We start from the raw sequence: 27845 nt of genomic DNA on the forward strand, positions 1-27845 counted from the left end.
TCAAATAAAGAGAACTCACAATACACTTCCTGCATCTGGCTGCAACTTTTATGATCTTTCCACCTGCTTGCTGTCTCGCCGCACGACACAGCGCATAATGGAGCTGCCTGGCGCGAGGGGAGAAGAGAAAGATCTAGCTATTTGGGAGAGACCGGCAGGATGTGACGTTATTGACCGGATGTACAGTATAATAAAAACAAATGTTAAAAAAAAAGAATGTTTAAAATGTGTTCGTATAGTGAATTGCCTTAATAGTCAAATGTATGAACTTTGGTCACAAGCACAAGATCATGGATGAAAATGCGTGCAAAGGTCACGAAAGCCTCTTCACCTGATATTTGGTTCTTCACTGCCACTCCCTCGTCAGGCAGGTACTCAGCTGCAAGCGAGACTTTGCAGCTGACTTTAGAGCCAGTTAGAAGCCAACAGTTCTAGAGGGAGAAGGAGAAGGGAGAGGGGGACGGCCAAAGTAGGGGAGGGAAGAAAGGAGTGAAAAGAGAGACGGGACACGGTCAGGAGATCTGCATTATGAGTGGCTAACCTATTTTTTTCTTTTTGGTTCTTCAAGCAAGCAATAGGAGTGGAAGGTTTTGTTTTCCAAAAAGAAGGGAGCAGGCAAAACAGAAGGAAGACAAAGCAGCAATGGACAGAAGCGCTCCTCAGCCTGAGCCTTCGATGATCAGCAGGACCTTCATACTGCTGCCGGCGGCATCCGTCCGTCGGCCCTACTAGGATGCTCACAGGTATTCAATTCCGATACATGCATGTGGGGAGCCTATCACGGCTGACACCTTAGACTGGTCGCTGGTGAATCACAAGTCATATGTAGAGACATTCACTCTCACTCTGTCACTGAGCCAGTGTTGTATGTTGGAATTCAGGAATGAGAATGCCTGATACTTGTGCAGAAGGCTCATCCTGAGTTGTTGTTTTAGCAGTGATTGCAAGCATTTGGACAATTTTAAAATCAATCTTTCTATTGGACTAGGCAGTTATAAGAAATGATGATAACTTTACTTCACAACCACTTAGTTTGGTGATTAATCGATTAACCGTCACAGCTCTAGTGTCAATTACAATTGTCATTCTTTAGCGTTTTTTTTTCGCTTTGGCTTGCAACCAAACCTTCAATGAAGAGCACTGGACGACGGTAGCCTTCCGCTCACTTGACAAAACGCAGAAGAGTGGCAAGTAGCGAAGAGTTCTTGAAAAAAGAGGTGTGTTTAAAATGCCCGGATTTGGTATGATCACTTTGTGCTAACAATTATTTGCTAGCTTCATGCTAGCAAGCAATCAATGTCATTGACACGTGAATAGTTAGCATTGCTGTATCCTCTGAAAACAACAACTAATATTGGAAATGTACAGAGAAGCGGAGACTGTTTCCATGAACAGTACATGCATATGTCTTTTATACTGCCCCCTGGTGGCCAAGATGCACACACTCGGTGGAGTAGCGCAATGCCCGTTGGATTGAAGCAACAATTTTCTGAAAAACTTCTCTGGTATCCTAAAATACAGTAACTCCCCCCCAACTCTGTTTTTTTTCTCAATTGATAACACTACAGTCTATTTTGATGGAACTCATTAGGTGTAATGCCACTGTTGACCCGTCGATGACTGCACACTAATTGTAAATTTCAAAGAATAGCATATAGGAGGACAGTTTTTCTGGAATGTCATCTGCAGTAGTCTTGCCTTTTTACCCCTGTAGAAAACAATGATTGGAGATACATTTTAAGATTTACATCTTTGGGCATTATTATTGATTATGTGATTTTATAAGTCCATTTTGTTTGGGGAAAAAAACAGGCTTTATTCCCCACTGTTATATAATTGTTACCTTTTTTGTCAACCATTGCTCTTGTTCTGCAATGTTTGGATTATTTTCAAAGTGTATTTAAACGATCTTGGCTAACCGTACTTTTACTTGGAGATTGTGCATTGTTTACAGTTGGATAACAATGAAAAGTTGCCGCAGTTCAGGGTAAAATAGTTTTTCTCAAAAATGTTAATATTGCACTCTCCAAATGCCACTATAATGATGAGCGTTGATCTATAGAACAACTACAGAATTGTATTAGTTGACAGGAATGTGATGAAAGTCGATCTCCTATGCCAGGAATGGGCAAGTTAAACGATGGAGGAGGCCACATTTTTTCTTAAGTGTGACCGGCACAAAGGCCTCTGCACTCTTCCAAACCAGACGGATAACCAAATTGTCATTTTACAAAGGAAGAAAATATGTGCCCATGTCTGATTTTATTGTACTACTGTACAGAAGAGTTTCTTAATTCAGCATTGGAATTGGAAAGACAAGAAATACAATATTTATAAATAAAACGGCGATGCAGAGAAAAGTTGCTTTGTCAACTAATCGGTTCAACCTCTGATGAAAAATAGATTTCTTACTGTATGCCACATAATGCTCAATTTAAACATTTTTAAAAATCATATTTGGCCATGCAATGACAACTATACTTTGGTACTAGCATAGCTGTACTTGCACTGTCTAATTTAAAGGACAACCGACGTCTCTGGACAAGTTGTGTCCATAATTTGTAAAATGGCTTCAAATGACTTGTACTGAGTGTATTTTACAAAGATTCCACCGCATATAGCTATATTTTACGTTTTAAGACTCGCGCTGAATATTCAAGGAGTCTTGTTTTTGAGTTGGTGACGAGTCCTCGCGTTACGTCATGAAAGGACCCCCCCCCCCTGACCGACAAAAAGACACATTGTAGCAGTCCTTCATCACATCAATGTATTTTGCTGTACTGTTTGTCTGAAAACCTTGATGTTGCAACCAAAAGCCACCAGAAGAGGGCGTCCAAGCTCCATGGAAGGAATTTATCAGCCTGTGGAAACGGGCTAATTCATTCCTCACGGGAGCTGGTCGCCATTTTTGGGTGCGACATTCCCCCCCGCCCGTTTGCCTCAAAATGACACGGAAAAAATTTTTAATCGATTGCAAACTTGTATGCTTTCCTCTTCAGAACTATTTGAATCATATTCATAACTGGATGTGTAACAAGAAAGCATATTCTCCGAATCTGAAGCCATTGTTTTGATTTTTCAGCAATGCAAGACGTCTTGGCGTGACGTCACGAGCTGGGGGCGGCACTTTCTTGAAATGCCCAATTCGCAGCTCAATTTGTTGCAGATTTTGGACACTTTAAGTCATTTTTATTGTTGTTTTGCATTTGAATAAAAATATCATACTGTGTGTTTTGGGTATTTTAGATACTATAAAACGTTTTTCTGATTTGAGTTAAGAAACAAAGTGACGTCGGTTGTCCTTTAAGTCTGCATTGACTTAACTTGCCCCTGCTCAGTCAAAATGAAACGAATGTGTGTTTTGCTTTGTCAACAGCTCGTAGTTTACTCTTATCAGAGCCCTGTTGCTAAATATCAAGCTTGTGTTTTGGAAGCTTTTGCCTTCCCAAAAACTTGAAAATATTGTGTAAGAAGATAATGTTGCTTGTCATGCACCAAGGAAGTGTTGGACAGCGGGGCAGGTAAGCGCATGTCTGGGGTATGTTAATGCCCCATGAGTACAAACTGTACACGCCTGCGATATCCAATGCACGACTTCCGTGTCTCACCTGCAAGCTTCAGGGAGAGACTCATTGGCTTGTGAAGGCGCATTTGACACGTTAGGGTGCGTAATGAAGAGTTTGGACTCATTGCATGTCTGCCAAGAGAGGCTAAACCAGACATGGGCAAGCTACGGCCCGCGGGCCACATACGGCACGTTAGGCTTTTCAATCCGGCCCGCCGAACTTGCCCAAATTATAGTACAGTGTCTAAAACTCATGACAAAAAGCTAGCGAACAACAGGGCAGATAACTGAAAAGTTGCCTGCCACATTTTTCACAACTTGAAGCAAAATGAAATCAAACCCATTAAAAAAACATTGTCACAAAGTATAAAGTTTTTTTTTTAAATCAAGAATGCACCAACTACAAATGCTACCTTGCTTAATTTACGGCAAATACGCATAGCTGTAAATTTTGCTACAGTAGTCGATTGCCATTGTGGTGCACAATGCAACATTTGCATTGCTTCCTACGAGCCACTAAGCCCCTTTCATAAGTGTCACGTACACTTTACAGTCACGGTTTAATGTAAATTTACGTTTTGTAGCGTCACATATGTTGTTAGCTTCTTTTGAATCTTTCTTCTAGTCTTAAGTTCTGTGCATCTATTTTGGAAAATGACATGCAATTGCACGACTTTGTAACGCTTGCGAAAGTCCGGAAGAAAGAAGCAGGCTTCTGATTGGCTGCCGAGCCGAGTATGCAAATTTCAACTGCAGGTAGTCTATGTTTGTGTGCTCGGCGACGGTACACGTGTATTGTTAGCGCGTGAAGGCGAGAGCGTCAGTGAGGAGTTTGTTGAGCGCGCGGTCAGGACAAACCATCTATGATTTGGCGGAATTTAACACAAGTAGGTATTATTGAGCTTGAATATTTCGTTGTGTAATAATATGTTTTGAATGTTGAAAGTGATTCCATTTTTCAATAAATGTTGATTTCTTTAACTTTGCCCCTTCGATGGAAACTTAAAAACAGACGCAATCTTGATAAATCACAGTGCATATGTTATTTTAATCTATTTCCATTTCCTCCTCCAAGTATCTGCGAAATAGTATGTAAACGCCATATTCCTTGAGACAAATTTACCTGATCAGGGATATCTTTCACATTTGAAAGACAGTTAATAAATTGGGGTCTTACTGTGCTATGAGGTTTGTACACACTACATTTAAAGGACAACCGGCACCATTTTTTTGTGTTTCCCACTGACATCAGAAAAACGTTTTATAGCATCTAAAATACCCAAAACAGGCAGGCTGATATTTTTAGTTAAATGAAAAACACCAATAAAAATGACTTCAAAATGAATCCGGAAATGGCCAGTTTCAGAAGGTCCCACCCCCTTGTTCGTGACGTCACGCCAAGACGTCTTGCCTTGCTCGAGAATCAAAACAATGGCTTCAGATTCGGAGAAGATGTTTTCTTGTTCTTGTTCTTCTGAAGAGGAAAGCATAAATGTTTGCAATTGATTCTAGGAGTCCTCCCATATCAATTAGAGCCGTCAAGGACAGAAATGTAGCACCCAGAAAAAGCAGAAGATTGCGCCCAAGCTCTGTTGGAAATGGGCTGATTTGTCAGCTGGGAATTTGTGTCAGCGAATATCAAATAGTTGTCTTGGTGCAACACACAACGATTCACCATGGCGTTATTTATGTGTTTTCCTTCTAATTTCACCATCAACACGGATCAACACGAAGTTTTCAGACCAAACAAAGTACCCAAAATGCATTGTATGTCGCTTTCTCGGTCAGGGGCGGTCCAAACGTGACGTCACATGGGGATCGTCATCAACTCGAAAACAAGACTTCATGAATATTCAGCGCAAGTCTTAAACCGTAAACTATAGCTTATGCTGTGGAATCTTTGTAAAATACGCTCAGTCGAAGTCATTTGAAGTGATTTTATAAATTATGGACATAACTTGTTCGGAGTATTTCCGGCTCAAACACTCCCTCCAAATGCTCCTGGCCCGGCCTCTCTGTCAAATTTTAGAACCCAATGCGGCCCGCGAGTCAAAAAGTTTGCCCACCCCTGGGCTAAACTGTCTGCCACGCTGATGACTAAATGCTCTGAAATCAGTCAGCCAGCCGTGCGTGCATGCATGCGTGCATGCGTAAATGGGTGTGGCGTCTCTGAAATAAATATTTTTTTTTGGGAGGCAGGTGTATATATAAAAAAAACACATCAATAAATGACCGGATGTTACTGCAGTGCGCATCTTAGCCTTCGAGGAGTCGTTTGGCGCTGTACGTGCAGAAAGTAAACACATTAAATTAAGAGTAGAAGAAGAAAATTGTGATTGAGATCATTATGGTGTATGTGGCTGAAATTGCTGTGCTTCCAGCCATCCATAATAATAGCCTGTCCGCACGTGTGCGGGTTCGTTCATTTGTTTCATTATCTCTGACCGCGGATTAGCAGTCCATTTGAGTGGAATGTGGGTCCAAGTCCTCTGGAGAATGTGGAAAAATGTCTGAGAGAATCCAAGGGTCTTATCTTCTGGGGACGGGGGGGGGTGGTAGGAATAGGCCCTGGAACATGGACATGAACTTGAAAGCTGGACTATTAAAGGGACCACTGAGTGTGCAACACACCAATAATGACTTTGATTGATGGTTCTCATTTCTGAAAAGATAAGACAAATCTTGAAGTGCATCTCTTCTGCTGTTCTTTGAGTTCACTCGACACACTTGAGCCGCATAAAGCAGCAGGCGTGCAAATGCAGAAACCCGAGGCGATGGCTGCACACACCTGTGTGGAAAAAAAAAATGTTTCTTCGTCTTTGCAACAAAATTCAGCCACAATCCAGACGCACGCACACACACACACACACACACACACACACACACACACACACACACACACACACACACACACACACACACACACACACAGAAGTAATCATCTTCGTGTTTTTCAAGACTTTAATCCAGTCATTTTCTTTCAAGGATAATAATTGTTGTACGGTCAATTTGTTAGGTACGCTCCTTATTTGAAAAGGTAGCATGTTCCATCCTGTTCACATAATAAATGGGATGAGTCCAAAGTGCCATGGCTCATGTTAGAAGAAGGAAAAAAACCAACGTACACACTTTCAAACCGAGCCAACACAGTGAGGGCCATTTGCTGTAAAGCTCTCAAGTTAAACTTGGATTATATCTTCTTCCCCCCCCCCATCCAACTGTAAATCTAATGCACATAATAAAAATGATCAAAGTCAAAGTCAGCTTTATTGTCAAATATGCTAATATGCATGACATACAGCACAGATGAAATTAATATCCTCTCAGACCTAGCGTGCAAGGCACTTATAATGCGGCTAAAAAAAGACAGACAATTGACAACAGGCAATACATGAAATTTCTGAATGTAAAATGGAGTAGTGTCGTATGTAAAGTGAGGTAGCGATGTGTGTAAGGTGAGGTAGTGTCGTATGTAAAGTGACGTAGTGTAATCATGCAAAAACAAAACAAAAAAAGGTTGAAGTGAGGTCTTGCAGAAACAAAACAAAAAAAAAATAGAGTTTAGGATCATAGTACAGCGTGTAGCGTGTACTCAACTTTGTACTTAATTTTCTCCTCATTGGTTTATTGCACTAAAATTTCTCGTTTGAATAAGAAATTTTAAATAATCCGAGTGAGTGTGAATATGACATTTATGCTAATAGCCTGTTGACATGAAACACAAATTACAGTGATTCCGTATGAAAAAAGTACTTCAAGTACATTAATAAATGACATCAATTATTTGCATAACACGACTAAGCCACAATTTGTATTTTGTTGCTGGTGCAAATGTATCTTTGGGGTTTGTTGTCATATACGCCGCTTTTAGGGCTAAGTGCTGTTGGACGTAAGGGGGCTGATTCCTCTCACCTTCGGAAGGTAATTGCTCATGCGGGGGTGAGGAGTTGTGTGGGCCTCTGGAGTCTTAAAAAGGAAAAAAAGTGTTAATTATTATTTATCATGAGTTTGAAAGTGATTGATTTATTCCGAACAGAGCCACATTGCAATTGGAAGAAGGTGTGCAAACATGTGCGAGTGCATCATTTCCGTTGTTTGTATTTTTCTACATGTTTCATAGAGAATTAAAAAATAATTAAAATCATTTGCACTGAATATCTGTCACATTATTCAAATCGAAAAAAAAACAATGTTTCTGGCATGATATTTAGATTTTGATGGCAGCTTAACTTTATTCCTGTTATTTGTGTCAGATTGAGGTGTTTATTGAGTGGTTTGTTTTCAAATGTCATTATGGGCACATATTTGATTGGATGCTGAGTTGAGGATTTTATGACACCGTGTGTCATGATTGAAATGGCGTAAGCATGCCAAAAGTTAATTTGTGCGTTTGTCACATGAGCAGCAGGCTTGTTTGGGCAAAACGGGAGTCAGTCTTGAGGAGGTCAAAGGTCCAGATGTTCTCGGCGTTTACTTGCGAGATGGAGGTGGTTGTTTTTTTTCAGGCTGTCGTGAATTTCTGTTGGCTTGTTGCAAGAAAACTCAATGCTGCAATGCCGCCCTAGATCCTCGCTGTACCAAATTGCATCGTCGATCCGTGCGCTTGCACATTCACGTGCCTTGTGTAATTGGCAATGGCCACACTGAATGCTTCTGGTGTCTAGCACATCATGAAACAGTTCCTCAGGCTGCATCCATCCGCATTTGGGGTAAGCCAGCCCCTCTCAACCGTATCCTCAGGGATTCACACCTGTCTTTACAACTGAAGTAGGGGACCAGAGTTCACACCTTATTACCGCATCAAAAACAAAAAGTCTTGTCTGAAACTGCTTCTAATGACACAATGTAATTGGCTATCGATTTAAACAGTGGCCGCCATTCATTTTGTTGTGGGGAATTTTCATGGGGACTTAACCCTCATATTGTGTTGAAAAAAAATCACGTTGATTATGTTGTGGGTCATCTTTACCCATGTGTAACAATCCACACATCTGAGATGTTATAAACATACTTGAAAAGAGAGACAACATATTTTTTATCCCATTGGGATATTTTAGAACTGTTTTGAAGAAAGGAAAAAGAAAGGATATCCAGTGCTTTAGTCAACACAAAAACGGAAACAGGTAAAATTGACGCGTAACATATTATGAGGGTTAACTGATGTCATCTGCCTGTCTCTTGATTTTCTAGGAAGATTTTTTGACTTCCAAGTGTAATACAGTACTTATAATCAAGTGCATTGATGATTGAGTATGGAGTAATGGAGAGTGTGGAAAAGAGGTAAAGAAGCATGTCCAGGCAGGCTGGAGCGGCTGGAGAAAAATGTCAGGTGTGATGTGTGATAGAAGGTTTTCAGCTAGGATGAAAGGAAAAGTGTATAAAACCGTGGTGAGGCCAGCCATGATGTTTGGACTGGAGACAGTGCCATTGAAGAAAAGACAGGAAGCAGAGCTGGAGGTAGCAGAGCTGAAGATGTTGAGGTTTTCTTTGGGCGTGACCAGCTTGGATAGGATCTGGAATGAGTACATTAGAAGGACAACTCATATTAGAGGAAGTCAGAGAGGCCAGACTGAGATGGTTTGGACATGTCCAGAGGAGAGAGAGTGACTATATTGGGAGAAGGATGCTGAGCCTTGAACTGCCAGGCAGGAGACCGAGAGGAAGACCGAAGAGGAGGTTTGTGGATGCGGTCAAAGAGGACATGAAGGTAGCTGGTGTGAGAGAAGATGATGCACAAAACCGGGATAGATGGAGGACATTGATTCGGTGTGGCGACCCCTAAAGGGAAACGCCGAAAAGAAAAGAAGAAGATAACCAAGTGCATTGATGATGCCACTGGACTCGAAACTCTGAAAATATGCAACCAGTTCACAAGTTCTGAACCATTCATCAAAAAAGAGGCTTCCTGCTGTTTTATCATCATTGCAAACATCAGACAATATATTGATGCTTGGAGAGCGGATGAGACATCTCAATGAATAGGATATCAGTATGTTTGTCTTATTCTGAATCCAAGACCCAAGACGAGCACACCAGCTAACATAGTTTAAATTGCATCAACCGGTGGTATGGATTCTCAGCAGAAACGATGATCAATGAGCCTGTGTGTGTCTATACACTGACATTGCAATTAGTGTGCTGTTGTGATCTCACATGCACACACAATGCAAACACGCGAGCAGCTCTCACCCCACTGTAACTGACTCGATCCACTCTGGTATGTCCTGGCTGGTCCGTCAAAATAAAGAACACTGAAGTCATATGTCTGGGGTTACGACAGCAATGAGAACTATGTGCTTCTCCTCACATGCAATTAAATTACTCGCACCGCAAGTTGTAGATATGTCTTTAAATTCGATGCCCCTCAGTTTGTAGCGTTAATTACTGTAATATTACAATGACTCGATTTTGTCACGTCACTTGAGGCTCGAGGGTGGCTTTCAGAATACTCCGACGGCGCCTGAATGGCGCGATCGGTAGATATAGTCAGAAGGCACAATCAAGGGAATGACAAGCAGCTGTGGGAACCCAGGTGCGTGATGATGGGAGGGGCCGTCTCCCGGGAGCAGCGGAGGAGGTGACAGGAGGGGCGGGGCGCACCCAGGACGGCGACGAGATGTGACAGATTTACACTTTACACACTAAGTGTTGACACTCGTTGCCATGCACACCCCGCTTTGCCACATGTAGCAGAACATATGCCTAACTAATTTCACTGTGGCTGCCCTACAGCACCCAAAATAAAATTACTTAGGCATAAGGCCCCAAACAGTAGCCCGTTGGTGCTAGGACAGGGAAAATAACACCCCTTGGGAATTGAATTTCTATTGGCGTAATTAGAAACTTGGAGCACGAGGAATGCGGAGGTGGAATAAGACCATTTGATGCCTTTTGTGACATGTTTATGAAAACTGAATTGTGTCCTGGAATGTGGGATTAAATGACGTTTGCTGGCCTGTAAATCACCTTGAGCCATTAAGCAGCATTAGATCGAAGTTGTGTCGAGGGCTCGGTGGCTGCCACCATATGAATGGGTATCAGCGTAAGCGCTTCCCACAGAATCTCGGGTGTCAGCCAGGCTCAAACATGCATAAAGACACTCTTTGTCTGAGAACACATAGCCACCTGTGCGAAGTACCTATCTGTGGTCAGAGAGAGATAAGGCGCGCACTGTCCTAGTTTTCTTCACGAAAACAGGTGTTGCTTTCCAACAGCTGCACATTGACAACACACACTTCCATAAAGAGGAAGTTGAAATCTAATTTCCTGTCTGTGTCACATTTTTGAATGTTTTACATTAATCATGCAAAATAGAAGGATAAAGAAAAAAATAAATAAAAAGGTAAGTAGAAGCCAATATAAAGTATCTTGGTGGAACAGTAGACAATTCCCCGTGTTACAGCAGGGATGCATCTGTGCCGTGCCCTTGCGCCTTTTATGCATTTTGACAGCCACTGGCGCAACTTTGTAACGCCACTGCGCCAGCACCGGCGCATGTCTATTACGATTGCCGCATATTGCGACATGATCTGCGCCACATATGACATACTTCTGTTAATATAGCTAAAGAAGCAAATTTAGTTAAACAGCAATTGAAAACTGTTCGTTTTTCTTTAGAGGTTTTAACTTTTCGTGATCTGCCGGAAACTGCCAAATGAGATACATGTAATCGAATATTCATTTACCAATAGTGCATTGCAGTATTTACATCAAACTGCAACCTGGAGCGAGAGAACAGGAGTAAAATTCTAAAAGACATTACAAACAAGCAGCAAACAAACATATTTTTGTTAAAGTTGACACTAATAAGAAATATTATGCTAAGTCTGTTCTCTGTCTTTTCTGTAATACCGTAGAATATCAAAATAGCACCGGATTGATTGTGTAGTCAGTAAAGAAAATGGAAAAGGTTTGTTTATCTTATGTTTGAATATATTATTTGATTTGAATTAAAATTGTTTATATATTAGAAAATCGATTTTAGTCAATTGGCCCCCTTTTTAAATTTCCCAGATGCATCCCTGAAGTTACGGTACTTGTGTGATGTTGCATTACAGTCTACTGATCCACCATGTTGGAGTAGCCACACTTCCTGGGCATGGACTCTGTCCATTTCCTGATTTCCAGCCTCACCATAACACTTTGCATTGCAGAGGAGGCGGTCCAAGCATGTGGCTCCCTGTCCCACGCAAGTCGTCGACATTGATCTCTGATGCCCACCACGACGAGTCTCTGCCCCACCCATGTCACCGCCAGCATGTGGCCATATGTCAGCAGGAGACTTTGACCTTCATTGATCATCAGCCACCAGTGAGCACTCCACTAAATGGACACCGTTCTCCCTATGACCAACAATTTGCCACCCACGCTCCAGCCCTCGACTCTTTGAAACACTCGCTCAATGAACTAATTGACTGTGCAAAAAGCTACCAGGAAATGGGCCAGGGGGAAGATCCGCTAAGGTCAAACTCTTGTCGTACCAGTGTGGGTGCCATCAAAAGTCCAAATGGTCATAGGACATATTTACTAGAACCCCCTGATGGGACAGCACAAAGTAATACATCAATATCTCATCCCCACCACATACCTCTTAGTCTCCCCTTGGTGTTCCCACTGCCGTCCCTCTGTACAAACAGAGACTCATGGGACTCCCAGATACCTTGCTCTCCATCCTCGCCCGAGGGTCCAGAGTTTCTCAACATGGACTCCTACCAACCGCAAAGGCGAAAATCCCAAGGTTCGCTTAAAGAGAAGTCCATCCGTGAGTGTGCCCTTTTTTATCGCTTCACAGATGTGATATATCCACTCTATTATATGCTGAGTTATTGTTTGCAGGCCGTAAGATGCAGGTTTATTCTCCAGACATCCTCAGTGACGACTCTCTCAGCAGCCCCGTCCTGGAAGCGGACCTCCTCTTCCCTGGAAACTTTGTGTCTTTCCTGGAGGGAGACCTCTGCATTCAATCCTCACAAGACACCAGCACCAGCCCTTCTACTTCAAATGCCACTACAGACCTGCACAACCTCATTCAGGATGATATTCTCCATCTACCAACAGAAAGGCTGCCAAGGTTGGTGGACTCACATCCGGGTGTGAGAGAAGATAGTCAGTACACGTCAAGGATGACAATGGGGCGCGGCAGCACTCCGCGCAGTCGCCAAGTAGACCCCGAGCGGCGGCGCTTCTCTGCCTCAGAACTGATTTCCAGACTCCAGCTGTCCCAAAGGAAGAATTCCTTCACCTTGAAGTTGGGGAAGTCGCTGTCAGCCAGAGTTGCCTCCAAGGACAGACAGAGTTCTGACGGTTTGAGCCCAGATAGTGAGTAGTGGAAACGATAACAATGTGATTTCAACAAATAAGTGTCATTTCAAATAAGAGGAAAACACGTTAATACACAAGATGAAGAAATTGAACAATTTATTAAATCTAACGATGAGAAGGTTTCTTCAGCCGTCATCTGTACTTTTTTGAAGGTGTCGGACGTTTCGCCTCCTATCCAAGAGGCTTCGTCAGCCTCTTACAAGTCTTACTGGTCGTATCGGCCCTATTTATATTAATGTGAAACAACATTAAAAACATTAATATTAAAAGGGCCGATACGACCAGTAAGACTTTAGTTTGCTGACGAAGCCTCTTGGATAGGAAGCGAAACGTCCGACACCTTCAAAAAAGTACAGATGACGGCTGAAGAAACCTTTTCATCGATGGACCACTCCTGTACGACTGAGAGCTTACACAGACTTATTAAATCTAACCAATTTTTGCACATTGTTTTTAGAAGCCTCAAACAAGAAAGCCGGTACCAGCTTTCACATTATCAACATACACACACTCTATCTATCTATCTATCTATCTATCTATCTATCTATCTATCTATCTATCTATCTATCTATCTATCTATCTATCTATCTATCTATCTATCTATCTCTATCTCTATCTATCTCTATCTCTATCTCTATCTCTATCTCTATCTCTATCTCTCTCTCTCCCTCTCTCTCTCTCTCTCTCTATTTCTCTCTGTCTGTCTGTCTGTCTGTCATCTATCTCTGTCTGTCTGTCATCTATCTCTATCTCTCTCTGTCTGTCTGTCATCTATCTATCCTTCCATCCTTCCATCCATCCATCAATCCATCCATCCACCCATAGACCAAGTTGCTTTCTCACTTATGATGTTGTAGAAATCAATCCTGATATGGTCTAGATAGAATCTGTCACCATTTGGGGTCGAAAAGAGTATAGGTTCCAGACATGTCAGGTTGACAATCAGGGAAACAACACCAGAATGACTATATGAATATATGTACGAATGCCAAATAAGCAATACTATTGGCAAAAACAGAAATCCCCAAATCATCCTTTTCTTGGGTTATGTATGCCGACTTTTAGAAGCAAGTATCTTGATACATCTTCACTACCTACTTGCTACTTTAACACCTTTTAGATAAATCCAACGCAAAGCAACGCAGCTCAGGGGGATGCAGTGAGAGCGCCCCCAACAGTCCTGTAGGGCTTGCACCGCTAACGTCCAGCAGTGACAATGAAGTGCCAACGCATTGGTGGAGCAGCAAACTTGGGTGAATATTTCCCCACAGAAAATTGACATACGTACATAATTTGTGAAGGAATATTTCCTTATTCTCTTGAGCAACAGTGATGTCATTTTCAGTTGACAGAAACTGGAAACATGGCCATCGCCTGGGAAAGGGAGTTTGAATTTCGCAAATGTACAACTGCCAGGCCATAGTAATCTTTTCAAAAGATATGACAAGAATTTGTTTTTTTTATGGAAAATTGCAAACTCCCTATTCAAATTTTCATATTAAAGTATGACAAAGAGAACAAAAAGAGCAATGAAATCAATTCATACGTGCAGGTTCACTGTAATGATCTTACTTTCATTCATTGATGCTGGCAGAATGCGGAAGAGGTCCATTGAGGAAGACTTGTGCATGCCGCCTGTTGTTGCTTGCGCCAACCGCTTATCAAGGTTCTTGCCCAGTTGTAAGTTCTTCCACAACTGGTCTTTTTATGAATCTGTTGACAAGCGGATACGGGAGAAATGTTTTCATGTTTCCTATAGCCATCTTGTATCAAGAATACAGCGATGTTGCCATGAACAGAGAGATCCAAAGGCAGCAGGGCAAGGAGCTGGGCACAGACAGAGACAGTGGTTCCAATGGGACCTCATCTCCATCCAGTCTATCTCCATCCAGCTCCTTTTGCTCCTCGCGAGGTTCTGCTTTTGCCCTGTGGCAGGACATCCCGGATGTGCGCTGTAGTGGTCAACTGGACAACTTCAGCAATGAGCAGAGAAAATTGCAGGAGGTTATTATCACATCACACAAATAACCCTTCAAGCTGAACTCATGGCAATAATTTAGTTTACGTATCTAACCATAGTGCAGTAGACCCCTGTCCCTCATATTTGTGGATTTTGTTCTCCTTTAATGTTCTTATATATAATTAGATTTATATTGCAAATTTCCACATTGTGGGACTATTAAAGGCTTTCTGATTCTGATATAGCTGCAATTGGCTGGCAATCAATTCATGATGTACCCCGTCGACTGTACGATGACAGCTGGGATAGATTCTAGCACAACTGCGTTTCAGCCATTCAGATAGATCATAATACAGTAGATCTTTACTTTTTGAATGCTAGCCTTTTCTCTATCCTACATGAATAGTGGGGATGCAATGTATTAGGATTAGTATTGCGTTTGTGGAAGGATTGGATTTGCGTTTATTAGTGTCGCAGTGGATAAATTTACATTTCACAGCAGCAAAGTTATGAAAGGAATGAAAGTAGAAAAACAAAATACAGGAGCTGCTGAAAAGGCAGCCACTCTCGCGGCGCAGTCTTGAAGTCAAAGGACCAACCAAAAAAACTACATAACAAATAACATGACAACACAAAGACACAGAGAGTGATTCATTCTTAAGCACTTTCTGTCCCCTCTTTGTTACACGAAGCAGTTCCAGATGAAAGAGGAGAGGATCAAAGCATCTCTTCACCAGTGGATCAGGGACATCATGGGGGAATATGCACGTCGACTACAAGCTAAATGTTGAAAGCAAACACGCAGCTGTAGCATCCATTGACGAAAAGAGATTGTCTCACATCTCCTGTCCCACATAAATCCGCTTCAATTCCAAGCCGCAATAGTTCCACATACGCATCGGCGCTCTGCACTGATGCTCCTTTCTTCTTATCGCGGGCTCCTCAAGCCATGCATTCATCCAGCCGCAGACTGTCCAACAGCACCGACCTTTCCACTGAACAAAGCGGGGCTGTGAAAATGCTGCCCATTACAAGCGCAAAAAAGCACAATGGCCCCTTTGGTGTCCAGCGATGACAGTCGAATGGCACCGACATTCCTCCCATTCAAAAACAGTACTGGCATATTAATGCTGCCGAAAAGGCGCAACCGCTCAGCGGTCTCCTCCTTGATGAATGTTGTGGTCAAAAATGCTGAAAAACAATCTGTATCCGTTCCACACGATGCACAACAAAACAAAATAAAAAACAAAAACACAACAAAAACAACAACAAAAAGCAAGGCTCATGGGAGCACTTGCTGACAGCTGCCTACACGGGCGCCATGTTGGACTCCTATTAATTAAGCAGATTAATGTATTCATTGATGTCAAACCATCCTTGACCTCTCGTTGTCAATGTCATGAAACCAAATCCAGCAAACTGATGCGCTGTGATGCTCAGAAATTAAGCCCACGGCCAATGAATATTAGTTTCATTCGACAGCGGCATGAAACCGAAATGGCAGCGCCCTTAGATGAATGAAAATGGACAGATTCCTCTGCTCAATTCTAATTTCACAAACACCATATTCATCAAAATATTGTTTTTACGAGAAGGGGACAGAGAACATAATTATTACAAAGTAAAGTTATACCTTGGGTTGTCCATTATGATTCAATGTGCGAGGTCTGTTCAGAGCTAGTAACCCATTACTCCCCCTTTAGGCCAAGTTTGAGCTGGTGACATCTGAGGCCTCATACATTCGAAGTTTGACCATCGCTGTGGATCATTTCATGCTGTCACAGGAGCTCTCTGAATGTCTTGGCGTTCAGGACAAGCAGTGGCTCTTCTCCAAGCTGGCTGAAGTCAAAGATGTCAGTGAGAGGTGAAGTCCTGAGATGCTTGCTTGTTGTTCTACTTGTCCTTCATGAGGTTGTATCCAGCACTCTCCATGACTTGCAGATTTCTTCAGGACTTGGAGAACAGATTGGAGGCAGATATTCTGCATTTTGACGTATGTGACATTGTTCTGGATCACTGCCCGGCTCTGCGCAGGGTCTATTTACCTTATGTAACCAACCAGGCTTACCAAGAACAGACCTATCAGCGTCTCCTGTGAGTAGGGTCCTTTGTGATGTTGCTTAAGTTTTCTCCTCTCTTGTTCTTGCCTTGTTATGTCACTGTATAAAATAAATAAGTACATTCACTAAAATCTGGTTCAGCTTATCAAAAACAAAATAGAGGTCATTGTTTTTGGCAATAAATAAAAGAGCATTGTTGTTAGTAAATGCTTACGGTAGAATCATTGTCTATAAAAACCAAACAAGTCTGAAACATTAATTTGCGAGTGTACTGAGATCTGACTTTTAGCATTCATATCAAATCAGTCACAGCAACAGCCTTCTACCAGCTGAAGGACATAATCGAGAGAGTTAAGGATTAAACTTTCCAGGAGAGCAAGTTCCCTGAGATACAAGCTATCATTGGGTTGATATTTTTGCTTTGACTTGAGAAGATGGCAGTGGCAAGCTCATCCATTGATTTGTCTGAACAAGAGTATAATGTCTCCCGTCACAAGCTTTGCAAAACAACTTGGTCGTGTTTGTCCTGAACATATACTTGCATGACAAGAGCAAAAAACATTTGTCTAACGTGGTGCTGTTCAATATTTTCTAGTCGACATGTGTGCGGTTTCTCGTCGACATGTGTGCGGTTGTGTTGGGCATTCAAACACACCTGCATGACTTAACTTGTAGTGAGCCAAAGAATTTCTCAACTGTAATAATGTTGCTGTGAAGGAAAGCTTGCTGCAAAGTATCTGTGTGATATAACGAGACTTTACTGTATATATGTATATATATATGTATATATTCAAGGGAGTATATATTCAAGGGAGAAAAAATATCGATATAACCGGGACTATCGATATATCCGACCCTGTTTGCATGTAATTTTCTCCGTGCGTGCATAGAAATAGCATCGATATAACCGGGACTATCGATATATCCGATATCGATATAACGAGACTTTACTGTATATATATATATGTATATGTATATATATATATATATATATATATATATATATATATATATATATATATATATATATATATATATATATATATGTCTCGTTATATCGGTTATATCGATATATATATATATATATATATATATATATATATATATATATATATATATATATATATATATATATATATATATATACAGTAAAGTCTCGCTATATCGATAGTCCCGCTTATTACGATACTATTTCTATGCACGCACGGAGAAAATTACATGCGCGCAGGGTCGGATATATCGATAGTCCCGGTTATATCGATATTTTTCGGACTCCCTAGAATATCGATATAACGAGACTTTACTGTATATATATATATATATATATATATATATATATATATATATATATATATATATATTTATATATATATATGTGTGTGTATATATTCAAGGAAGTCCGAAAAAATATCGATATAACCGGGACTATCGATATCAGACTTTACTGTATATATATATATATATATATATATACACAGGAAAGTCTCGTTATATCGATATTCTAGGGAGTCCGAAAAATATCGATATAACCGGGACTATCGATATATCCGACCCTGTTTGCATGTAATTTTCTCCGTGCGTGCATAGAAATAGTATCGATATAACCGGGACTATCGATATATCCGATATCGATATAACGAGACTTTACTGTATATACACACACACACACACACACACACACACACACACACACACACACATTTCTAATAGGTGTGCATACGTTCTTAATAGTATGTCAGTTAATTATAATAACACTTTTTTGGGGACCTGTTTGGATTTGGATTTGCCTTTATTAGTCTCGCAGTGGAGTAATTTACATTTCACAGCAGCAAAGTTATGAAAGGAATGAAAGTAGAAAAACAAAATACAGGAGCTGCTCTTTTCATTTTTCTTCTTCGATAAAACATAAAAGGAACACATTGGAATGTTTGTTTGTGGTATCATAAGTAAGAAATGAAGCACTCTTCGACTATTCAGTCATAAAATACATTCCAAATGAAACCACAGCCAATTGCTGGTGCTTTGGACGCTCGTGTGCATTCCATTGTGCATTGTGCTGGACATTAGGATCAAACACAAATTTTCCAATGTATCATCAGGCAGGAGAAAGCTCGCTTTCCTGCCACTTTAGCCCGTCTGGAGGAGGATAGCGTCTGCCAGAGACTTCCTCTGACCTCCTTTCTAATCCTCCCATTCCAAAGGATCACTCGTCTTAAAATGCTGGTGGAGGTACACTTGAAACATCCTGCACACACTTTACATTTGCACACTATGCACGTAACAGAAGATTTTGCTGATATACATTTAAAAGAATGTTAAAATGTTTGTAGAACATCTTAAAGAGGACCACTCCAGGCTCCAGAGATGAAGACACTGCAACAAAGGCTTTCAATGAGTTAAAAAAGGTATTTAATATCTCATGCGAAAAAAAACTTGTGAACAATCTTAACTCTGGTGACTGTCTTGTCTTAGATTATTAAGGAGTGCAACTCCAGCGTGCAGTCCATGAAGAGGATGGAGGAACTCATCCATCTCAATAAGAAAATTCAATTTGAAGGAAAGGTGACTAGTCTGTTGATTACTGTGTGTCGATTTATTTTTAAAAAACTGGAACGCCATGAAGTGAATTAAAAGATGTTTTTGGTCTACATTCTAAATGTTTGAAGATAATTGTTGAACTCTCTCAAGGGTCATTGTGAATTTGGGGAAACCATGAGAATGTTTCATCTCCTCCACATACTATTACATATTGAACGCACAACACATTAATGACTAACTACTTTTTAAATCTGAAGTCAAGAATAATGACTGTTATTGCGCTTTACACACGACAATTTGAAATTTTGGTTCGGATTTTAGCAAACATCATGGCACTTGACATGCTTGATTTGCTTCCATGGGCCGAATAAAATTATGTGGCGGGCCAGATTTAGGCCCCGGGCCTTGACTTTGACACCTGTGATTTCCAGAGACTTAAACACACAATTTTCTTCTTTCTAGATCTTCCCTCTGATTTCTCAGTCTCGTTGGCTGGTGAAGCACGGTGAACTTCTAGAGGTGGATACGCAGGCTATGAGTATTTCTGGATCCAAACTCAAGCTGCCCACCAAACCAGTATACTTGCACCTGTTCAATGACTGCCTCTTGCTATCCAGGAGAAAAGAGTAAGTCACCAGCAGACCACCTTATTGCACCTTTTCCCCCACGTTACCATTTATGGAATGTCTTGGCCCGATAAAGTGAATCGTCTTTCAAATTTTGATGTTTGATGATTCTACTTTCAACATGTAAAAAGGAGAAGCTATCTTCCAAATGAGCAGTTTTGGAGAAAGTGAAGAAATCCTACACTGTTTGATTTTGTATCCAACGGGTTGTGGTTGTGTTGCAGCACATGGAAGTTCTTGGTGTTTGTCCACGCCAAGATAGGAGAGCTAAAAGTGAAGGATTTGAGTCAGAAGCTGCAAGGAATCTCAGGCTTCATCTTCCACCTACAGTTGTGTGAAGGACAGCAACTCAAACATCATATTCTGCTCAAGTCAAACACTGAGTGTGTACCAAAGACAAAAGTGGACATAAGAGAGATGCTTTTTATCAAAAGTGCACTCTAATTTGTGTTGATTTTGTGTGCAAGAAGGAGCGGGAAGCAGCGATGGATTGCAGCCATGTTTCCATCCAATCCTCTAGAAGATATTGAGCAAGCCAGTGAGAATGATGGTGAGTAAACATCAGGGCTGCGGGATTTTTGGAAATTTGTAATTATGGTATGTATAGTAAAAAGCAATACAAGATGCGATGTACACAAATGTTATTGTTTTATATGCTAGGCTTATGCTAAAGTAAAAGTAAATGAAACGTTAGTTCATATAAAAGGCACTAACTACTTCGAAAACAGTCGAAGTGTGGGTACCCTCAGTGGTCATTCAACAAATATAGCGAACGAAACCAATAATTCTCAAGATTCTAAAAGGAGAGGAGTAGCAGTACCGTACATTGCAGGAGTTTCTGAAAAATTACAAAGAGTCCTTTGGCAACATAAAATTCCTACTTATTTCAAACCGATAAACACGTTAAGGCAAAAATTAGTGCATCCAAAAGATAGGCTACCAAATGAAAAACAAAGTAATGTAGTTTATTCCATACATTGTAAGAATGAAAATTGTAAAGAGCAGTACATTGGGGAGACTCAACAAATTCTCAAAAAAAGACTTTATCAACATCGCAGGGTGAGACGAGGATTTTTTTATATATATATATATATATATATATATATATATATATATATATATATATATATATATGTTGTGTGTGTGTGTGTGTGTGTGTGTGTGTGTGTGTGTGTGTGTATATATATGTATGTATATATATATATGTATGTATATACAGTAAAGTCTCGTTATATCGATATCGGATATACCATAATATATATATATCGAAATTTCATGTAACACATAATTAAGTACAAATTACTTCTCATATTACAAAATTCTAAAACTTAATTACAAACACTTTTTTGGGGACCTGTTTGGATTTGGATTTGCCTTTATTAGTCTCGCAGTGGAGTAATTTACATTTCACAGCAGCAAAGTTATGAAAATGAAAGAAGAAAAAATACAGGAGCTGCTCTTTTCATTTTTCTTCTTCGATAAAACATAAAAGGAACACATTGGAATGTTTGTTTGTGGTATCATAAGTAAGAAATGAAGCACTCTTCGACTATTCAGTCATAAAATACATTCCAAATGAAACCACAGCCAATTGCTGGTGCTTTGGACGCTCGTGTGCATTCCATTGTGCATTGTGCTGGACATTAGGATCAAACACAAATTTTCCAATGTATCATCAGGCAGGAGAAAGCTCGCTTTCCTGCCACTTTAGCCCGTCTGGAGGAGGATAGCGTCTGCCAGAGACTTCCTATAATCCTTTCAACTATAAAATTACTCATACATCTTAAAATCCTACCTAAAACATTCAACTCACTATACATTTGCACACTATGCACGTAACAGAAGATTTTGCTGATATACATTTAAAAGAATGTTAAAATGTTTGTAGAACATCTTAAAGAGGACCACTCCAGGCTCCAGAGATGAAAAATTACAAAAAAGGCATAACTATTTCCAATAATTATTTCTAACTCAATATTTAATAACATAATTATTAATATAAATCACATAACATTAAATATAACCATCAATTTTAAAAATACTAACTACTTTTTAAATCTGAAGTCAAGAATAATGACTGTTATTGCGCTTTACACACGACAATTTGAAATTTTGGTTCGGATTTTAGCAAACATCATGGCACTTGACATGCTTGATTTGCTTCCATGGGCCGAATAAAATTATGTGGCGGGCCAGATTTAGGCCCGGGCCTTGACTTTGACACCTGTGATTTCCAGAGACTTAAACACACAATTTTCTTCTTTCTAGATCTTCCCTCTGATTTCTCAGTCTCGTTGGCTGGTGAAGCACGGTGAACTTCTAGAGGTGGATACGCAGGCTATGAGTATTTCTGGATCCAAACTCAAGCTGCCCACCAAACCAGTATACTTGCACCTGTTCAATGACTGCCTCTTGCTATCCAGGAGAAAAGAGTAAGTCACCAGCAGGCCACCTTATTGCACCTTTTCCCCCACGTTACCATTTATGGAATGTCTTGGCCCGATAAAGTGAATCGTCTTTCAAATTTTGATGTTTGATGATTCTACTTTCAACATGTAAAAAGGAGAAGCTATCTTCCAAATGAGCAGTTTTGGAGAAAGTGAAGAAATCCTACACTGTTTGATTTTGTATCCAACGGGTTGTGGTTGTGTTGCAGATAATACTAGTGGGCCTCAATCGGCAGTACATTTGCACCTAAAAGCTAGCAACCACTCATTTGACGACAATGCGGTTAAAATCTTAGCGAAAGAACATAGATGGTTTGAAAGTGGGGTAAAAGAGGCGATTCTTATAAAACAACAAAATCCTTCATTAAACCGGTCTGGTGGTGTGAGGTTCAATTTGGATCGTTCATACAATAGCCTGCTCAGGCAAAACAGGTTAGGCAACTTTCGCAATGCTGATGAGGGTCGTTATGCTGATGAGGTGATACCGGGGGGAGTGGGGGTAATAGGCCAATCGTTAGTCAGGAATGTAGGTACAATCAGTGGGGCCACAGGGGGGGGTCCCGCACCCCCCCCAACCTGAGAGTAGGGACCTATCATAGCTGTGTCCGGCATATACACACACACACGCACACACATTTCTAATAGGTGTGCATACGTTCTTAATAGTATGTCAGTTAATTATAATAACACTTTTTTGGGGACCTGTTTGGATTTGGATTTGCCTTTATTAGTCTCGCAGTGGAGTAATTTACATTTCACAGCAGCAAAGTTATGAAAGGAATGAAAGTAGAAAAACAAAATACAGGAGCTGCTCTTTTCATTTTTCTTCTTCGATAAAACATAAAAGGAACACATTGGAATGTTTGTTTGTGGTATCATAAGTAAGAAATGAAGCACTCTTCGACTATTCAGTCATAAAATACATTCCAAATGAAACCACAGCCAATTGCTGGTGCTTTGGACGCTCGTGTGCATTCCATTGTGCATTGTGCTGGACATTAGGATCAAACACAAATTTTCCAATGTATCATCAGGCAGGAGAAAGCTCGCTTTCCTGCCACTTTAGCCCGTCTGGAGGAGGATAGCGTCTGCCAGAGACTTCCTCTGACCTCCTTTCTAATCCTCCCATTCCAAAGGATCACTCGTCTTAAAATGCTGGTGGAGGTACACTTGAAACATCCTGCACACACTTTACATTTGCACACTATGCACGTAACAGAAGATTTTGCTGATATACATTTAAAAGAATGTTAAAATGTTTGTAGAACATCTTAAAGAGGACCACTCCAGGCTCCAGAGATGAAGACACTGCAACAAAGGCTTTCAATGAGTTAAAAAAGGTATTTAATATCTCATGCGAAAAAAACTTGTGAACAATCTTAACTCTGGTGACTGTCTTGTCTTAGATTATTAAGGAGTGCAACTCCAGCGTGCAGTCCATGAAGAGGATGGAGGAACTCATCCATCTCAATAAGAAAATTCAATTTGAGGGAAAGGTGACTAGTCTGTTGATTACTGTGTGTCGATTTATTTTTAAAAAACTGGAACGCCATGAAGTGAATTAAAAGATGTTTTTGGACTACATTCTAAATGTTTGAAGATAATTGTTGAACTCTCTCAAGGGTCATTGTGAATTTGGGGAAACCATGAGAATGTTTCATCTCCTCCACATACTATTACATATTGAACGCACAACACATTAATGACTAACTACTTTTTAAATCTGAAGTCAAGAATAATGACTGTTATTGCGCTTTACACACGACAATTTGAAATTTTGGTTCGGATTTTAGCAAACATCATGGCACTTGACATGCTTGATTTGCTTCCATGGGCCGAATAAAATTATGTGGCGGGCCAGATTTAGGCCCCGGGCCTTGACTTTGACACCTGTGATTTCCAGAGACTTAAACACACAATTTTCTTCTTTCTAGATCTTCCCTCTGATTTCTCAGTCTCGTTGTTCGAAAACAGTCATAACTGTCACTTCAACACCACAAAATTAAGGATTTATGTTTTATGACACAAATTATGTGACTTTGTCAAATTGTTTTGCTTTACTCCACCTCTTTGTGTGGCAGGGTGTGGTGTATGATGAAGCATGAAGACTAAATATACTAATTGTCACATTTCCTTATTTTCTCATTTTAGACATATCTCAGGTCCAGTGCATTAGAAGCTATCAGGCACAAGAACATGATGAGTTAACACTGGAGAAGGCAGCCATTCTCCATGCCAAGACCATCACAAGTGACGGTGAGAAAACTGTTTAAAATATCTGCACATCCTCATGTCACACAGTATTTGTACATGCAATACTGAAGAGATCATATATTGCCAGATAGGTGTAAAAAAAGCAACAAGTAAGCGTCTTGATTTGTCACATTTGTTGAACAAAAAATGAATACATACAAAACAAATTTTATTTCATATACATTTGTTTCCCTTTGCCTTGTCCAGTTAGGCGTGACCCCAGGACTTTTTGTTTGTGTGTTCTGAACAAAATGGTTTGATGTCGAGAGTGGTTGCACACATTAAATGTGAAATGATGCCACCAAATATCTCTTATTATTTTCTCTGGAGAGAGAGACACAGAGGAGAACCAGTGGTGCTCTGTGTGTTTCGAATGTTGGCCTTCCCTCCGGCAAGTTTTAAAATGAATTTTCAATCATGTCCAACAGTTGTCTTCTCTTGCTTATTCACTGGCTTCAAATAACGTACAGGGTTCTCATTCAAATATCTCTGATACAATTAGAGGATGGAAAATTTCTGACATCAGCCTAAGCCTTTCGCCGGCTCTCTTTATTGAATCTGAACTCTGGACTTGGACTGGTAAACTAAGATCTACTACTGTGGGTTTGGCAAGGGCCAGCAATCCAGAATCTGAAGATCCTGGGAAAATTGCATTCATAAGGAAATATGTATATGGTGAAATCTGATTGGAAAACGATAAAGAGAAAATGATAAACCACAAACAACTGAAATTCGTGAAGCCAAAGGACATGTTATGACATGAAGGCAAAAGACTGTCCAGCTAGATATAAGATATTGGATTTAAATGCAGATCAGTGCTTCTGTTCATGTTTCCATCAACGGAAAATACTTGGAAGGACCATTCAGTGTTAATGTGGTGGATCTCTCTTCCAGGTTGGGTGGAAGGCATCCGGCTATCCGACGGGGAACGGGGCTGGTTCCCCAAGACCCACGTGGAGGAAATCACAAGTCGCAGTGCACGTCTCCGCAACCTTCGAGAAAATATTCGCATTAAATGTGTCACACAAAAACTGGAAGGAGAGGAATAGCCAGCTATGCTCCTGCACCTTCTTGAGTGGTGAACATTTCCCTGACAAAGACACATCATGTGGACGCCGGTGCGAGCGTTCCCTTGTTGCATGCTGTCAAGAGAAATCTCCAGTGAATTATGGAACAGAGTTCATAACATAAATAGCTCTTAACATAAAATTTTAAAACAAACACACACGCACATATATACTCTTTTTGACAGTTTGTAACTTATATTTCTATTTATGGTTTTTCACCTACTTTATATGTTAAGAGTTGATGCATTCCAATTTGATTTCTCATTTGTGAGCAAAAATTATGATCACCCACCCACATCTCATAACTAACATTGTTTGAGCCTTACTGTAATCCAAGGAAATGAATTGCAATTATTCTATCGGTTTATGTTTTGTCTTGCATTAAAACGGGATTTCAAAAACTGAATTACGCCTTTTTCCACTTTGGGGGAAACATTTATTTATGTGTCTGTGCAAAAGTTTTCATGCAGACAATCAAAACGAAACTGTTATTCCACAGTTTGGCACCATGAACCCCATGTGCACTCTTCCATGAGTGAGGGTGACTCTGTCAATCAGCCACACCCTCCAATTTAAAAATCCTGTCACTACTGACTCATTGCCAGATTACTTGGTACAGGTCTGTGCAAGACCCAGCAGAATTATTATTATATTTTTCTGGATTAATTTACCATTGTGGATCCCGTCTGCCCCTGACCATACCTGCTTCGGTTTTTTTTTCTTGAGAATCCCCACAGTCTTGTAATACACGACCATGAGTGTTCTGTCTTAGTAAGTTTGCTCATCCTTGCAGATGTTTTGCTACAATGACGTGATTTTCTTATCCTGTATCGTTAGATTACTTTGCATTTACAAGGACTGTAGTAATGGGTCAACCAAAGGTAAGCTCCATGGCACAGGACCTTCTTGCAAATGGCATAAACTTTGGAAGTCACACTTTTATTTAGTTTGTCGAAAAATGTTCTAAGACAAGATTTACCTGTTTTGGATTTATAATTATTGCTACTTTTTACTTTGCTTTGATTTTTACTTTGAGTAAGTCTTTGTTTTTAGAGCTGGTTTATTAGTTAGTATTTTGAGTTTACTTATTGTGTACAATATTGAAGTTCATTGCAATTTGTAAACTACATAACATTTCCTCTGAATGGCTGTACATGCCAAAATCTATACATTTAAAACAGTGTCTGAAACTCACGACAAAAAGTTAGCGGACGCCAGGCAGACAACTCTGAAAAGTTGCCTGCCCGACCATAAAGTTGCCTGCCCCATTTTTCACAACTTGAAACACAATAAGACGACTAATCGCAAAACAAAAACATTGTATAAAGGATTTTTTTAATTTAAAGATGTACCGACCACAAATGCTCCCTTGCTTAATTTATGGTAAATATCCCCTGCTTTTTGTCATTGTGCACATTGCAATGTTTACGTTGCGTTGTCTGCTACGAGCCACGTGAACTCCTCATTCCATGATGCTTTTAATAATAATAATAATAATAATAATAATAATACATTTAATTTCTAAGCGCCTTTCAAAACTCCCAAGGACACTTTACACTCACGGGATAATGTACATTTATGTTTTGTCGCGTCATAAATTTTGTTAGCTTCTTTTGAATCTTTCTTCTGGGGCTGAGGTTCTGTGCATCTACTTTGGAAAATGATACGCAAGTGCACGACCTTATAACGCTCGGGAAAATCCGGAAGCATGAAGCAGGCTTCTGATTGGCTGCCGTGCCGAGTATGCAAATTGCTAAAAAATGAACCGAAATTCTGAAATTTCCAAACCATTTGCTTTGTTGAATAAAGCAAATGTTTGATTTGAAAAAAAATCTTTCGCTTGTTTTTTGTTTTTTTCTTGAAGAAGTTGTCAGCCACCCGGGCGGGGACGTTTTGTAAGTTGTACGCCCGATGTAAAAGTTGCACGCCCCGGGCGTCCGGGCAGGCTTTATTTCAAAGTCAAAGTCAGCTTTATTGTCAACTATGCTAACATGCATGACATACAGCA

The 27845-nt window shown here is 40.3% G+C and overlaps 1 protein-coding gene and 1 long non-coding RNA gene across 4 annotated transcripts; both read left to right on the plus strand.

Annotated features, from left to right (window-relative positions):
• Window positions 1-455: 455 nt before the first annotated feature.
• On the plus strand, window positions 456-27574 carry arhgef19 (Rho guanine nucleotide exchange factor 19). 3 transcript variants are annotated; one of them, XM_088997159.1, is made up of 16 exons: window positions 456-743; window positions 11719-12326; window positions 12428-12883; window positions 14007-14139; window positions 14481-14566; window positions 14646-14890; window positions 16550-16710; window positions 16788-16940; window positions 19006-19135; window positions 19237-19311; window positions 19379-19468; window positions 19907-20070; window positions 20295-20453; window positions 20538-20620; window positions 24669-24773; window positions 25665-27574. In XM_088997159.1, exons 2-16 carry the CDS (start codon window positions 11735-11737, stop codon window positions 25817-25819), a joined length of 2787 nt encoding a protein of 928 aa, XP_088853285.1. In that variant the 5' UTR covers window positions 456-743; window positions 11719-11734; the 3' UTR covers window positions 25820-27574. The 3 variants fall into 3 exon arrangements, with proteins under 3 accessions (XP_088853285.1, XP_088853267.1, XP_088853276.1); XM_088997141.1 differs by having other exon boundaries at window positions 457-743; window positions 12401-12883; window positions 25665-27573; XM_088997150.1 differs by having other exon boundaries at window positions 459-743; window positions 12401-12883; window positions 20541-20620; window positions 25665-27572.
• Window positions 23161-24480, plus strand: LOC148903151 (uncharacterized). The gene is made up of 4 exons (XR_016114671.1): window positions 23161-23681; window positions 23783-23857; window positions 23924-24013; window positions 24452-24480. It is a non-coding gene; the product is annotated as an uncharacterized LOC148903151 (long non-coding RNA).
• Window positions 27575-27845: the final 271 nt, after the last annotated feature.

The sequence above is a fragment of the Hippocampus bargibanti genome, linkage group LG01 (assembly GCF_051943395.1).
Source record: "Hippocampus bargibanti isolate YZ-2025 linkage group LG01, ASM5194339v1, whole genome shotgun sequence".
In the NCBI taxonomy this organism is placed as follows: domain Eukaryota; kingdom Metazoa; phylum Chordata; class Actinopteri; order Syngnathiformes; family Syngnathidae; genus Hippocampus; species Hippocampus bargibanti.